Below are 2,824 nucleotides of genomic sequence, written 5' to 3'. Positions count from 1 at the left end.
CATACGTGTGTGTGTGTGTACATAGATGCTCACATACAGCCTAATGCAAAACTGTCGTGGCGCACTTGCCACCAGAGTTACACACCACTGACCAATAATAATAGCTGATTATATAGTATTTGCACGGAATACACAGATGTTTCTAACATCAATACACGCGCGAAGAATGTGTTGTAATTGCATTGGGCGGGGTTGTACATTACCTGTGTTGTAATGTCTTACAGGCTCGCGTAAGGTTGTGATTTTTGCCAACTTGAGCTATTTTGGATTCCTCCGGTCACGTGGTTGTTTCTGAACAGTTTCGTGACAGTGACCAACATGTTGCAGTTGAATACCGTATGTAGCTATGTGTTCACATGGTGTGATGTTTTCAACCAGCTTCGACGTGACCTATGAACGCTTTCGCTAGAATCAGGCAAAGTAATCTACCACGGCAACAGATAGTAGTTGCAGTAACACAAATTATTTCATTAGGGTACGTATTTACCTACACCCCGAAGAATCATCTCAAAATAAACAAATCAATCCAACAGCACGACACCTTATGAATAGGTAGTGTTTTACTAATTTTTCTTTTCCTTCCGATACGTTCGTGCGATCTCTTTGAGAAACTGCACGCTAATTCCCCCCGCCTCCCGTGAAGTTACATCTCTCGGCTTATGGTATCACACCCGAGATGATAAAAGAGATATTAAACGTCGGTTCGTGTCCGTTTAATCTTGCCTTGAAAGCTCCGATAAAGTTGATCCGCGGGAGTGTCTTGGCTATGGCAGCGTCGTCGGTCACAGGATTTGTTCTTGTTTTATGCTCTAAGAACAGACCCACTTCCTTCCTGGACGGCGCAATCTGCCAGGCATATATGACTCGAAAGTTAAGTTTAGTGCGAGAGTTTTTTTTTGAATATGTTCACCTGCGGAGAGTACGCGAACCGTTTCGGCAGGACGAGATGGTAATAAAATGTGCGGCGAACTCATGATCTAGCCTTATACCTCAAGCTTGAAGGTTGGGTTGTTCCTCCGATTGAAGGTGTTTTCACTAAACACTAAAAACGGTCTATGTCAGTAGCTGTGCTTCGAGCCAATGGCTTGAAATATATAACGTGAATTCATCACACACCGGGCCACATGCGGGCACGAACTGGCAACATTATGTAGCTAATACATGTAGAGAAGCTGTGAACTGCTGGAGTGAGCATTGCTCTCGTGAAAATGCGGACCTGGAGGTTTGGTTCGTGCAAACATATACACAATCTTTGAAAAAGAAGTCACAAGTTAGTATCTTTTCAGTATCCTATTCACTGACATACTTGCACATGGAATTGAGACATCGGCCGAGTAAGAGTAGTACCGTCGATGTGGTTACTGTGTATTCCGACCAGAGGAATAGTTTCAGCTCCCAGGGGAGATGTGACGTACGCCGACAGGTGTGGTGTCTGCAGTCAACGAAGACCAAGTTAAATATGCTGCGCAATATAGCATAACGAAACATCAACGAAACTAGAACAAAAGAAAAATGAAGAGCCCTCGGGAATAGCCAGATACTTGGGATGCATCTCGCACCTTTTCGAGTGATCATGACCGTGGCCGTGTGTTTGGCATGGGTTTATTATCGTGGATTTGGACTTGTGCTGATATACCATAGATTGAGACGTGCAGGTCAATACGAAATAGTGATAGCATAGCAAGTTTCCGATTGCATGCGCACTTCCATTTAAAGGTCGGTGCACGGAGTGCGCGAAACTTACCCTTAACACTGCCTGCCACTCTTCTAGTGTGTGATGGGTCCGTATGGTAATGTGCGTCTCATCGTTTATGTGATACCTTGCCCCTGGGAGTTCAACGCATCGACGATGAAGCAGACGTTAGTACGTGCGGCACACGGTAAGCAATGTCAACAAGCATCGCAAATATACCACATTTCACCGCGGTAATCTCCGGTTGATGGTAGTTTCTAACACTACGTCGTCTTGAGGAGTGGTGCTAGATTGCGGCGGTGATCGAGGGCTGGCTGCGTGTTCACGCTAAGACCACGCCACGTGTAGCGCCAGACTGTTTGTGCGTTCCGTGACCACAGAAGCACATTGCCCGCTCACGGACATACGAGAGTACACAAAAGACAAAACCGCATAAATTGAATAGTTCGGTCGTTCCCTGGAGCGATATCTGAACCATAATCCTAGCATTAACTTTATCCCGATTCGCCGTCACGTTTAAAATTTGAGCGTCTCAAACACACCCAAACACGGGTGAATCAAAGGCATTGCCTGCCCTGAATAACGCTTGATACTCGCGTGAATCGTTGCTTTTAAAAATCGCAGTACTATAGCGAACGATCCCCTAGAGACATAAGCATCCACATGTCAAAATTCGACTATGTCGGACAGTATCAGCGGCATAAAACACATCAGAGTATATTCTTACAATGCTCCGGATACCACATTTTGCTCGCCGGCTTACACAGCAATGTTTGCCTCTACAGCATTTCACATGCACCGGTGAAAGCCAAAGATCCGAGTGCAGCAAGTTGGAGACAACGTTCGTAGCACAAAGGCAAATTCAATAACCCAGTGATATCAAACTATCTGATCAGGTTCTCTCCGCAGTTTTTTTCTTCATGCAGAGTATCGACAAGAACAGCGACTTAAAGTGCGTGTTATAAAATTGCTTGAAGTATACGAGTGACGCTCCATATGACTATACAAGTATTTCTCCTTCGTAAATGTGGCTGTAGTAGTTATATATATATATATATATATATATATATATATCTATATCTATATATATATATATATATAATACATATATATATATATTATATATATACG

The 2,824-nt window shown here is 43.7% G+C and overlaps 1 protein-coding gene across 1 annotated transcript; it reads right to left on the bottom strand.

Annotated features, from left to right (window-relative positions):
* Nucleotides 1-657: 657 nt before the first annotated feature.
* SARC_13992 (hypothetical protein) lies at nt 658-1,787 on the bottom strand (the record flags this gene model as incomplete). The annotated part of the gene is made up of 3 exons (XM_014291881.1): nt 1,745-1,787; nt 1,307-1,432; nt 658-846 (listed from the first exon to the last, which is right to left on the bottom strand). Exons 2-3 carry the CDS (start codon nt 1,325-1,327, stop codon nt 658-660), a joined length of 210 nt encoding a protein of 69 aa, XP_014147356.1. The 5' UTR covers nt 1,328-1,432; nt 1,745-1,787.
* Nucleotides 1,788-2,824: the final 1,037 nt, after the last annotated feature.

This window comes from Sphaeroforma arctica, assembly GCF_001186125.1.
Source record: "Sphaeroforma arctica JP610 unplaced genomic scaffold supercont1.4004, whole genome shotgun sequence".
NCBI classification, from domain to species: Eukaryota; class Ichthyosporea; order Ichthyophonida; genus Sphaeroforma; species Sphaeroforma arctica.
This window is presented reverse-complemented; position numbering and strand designations above follow the sequence as displayed.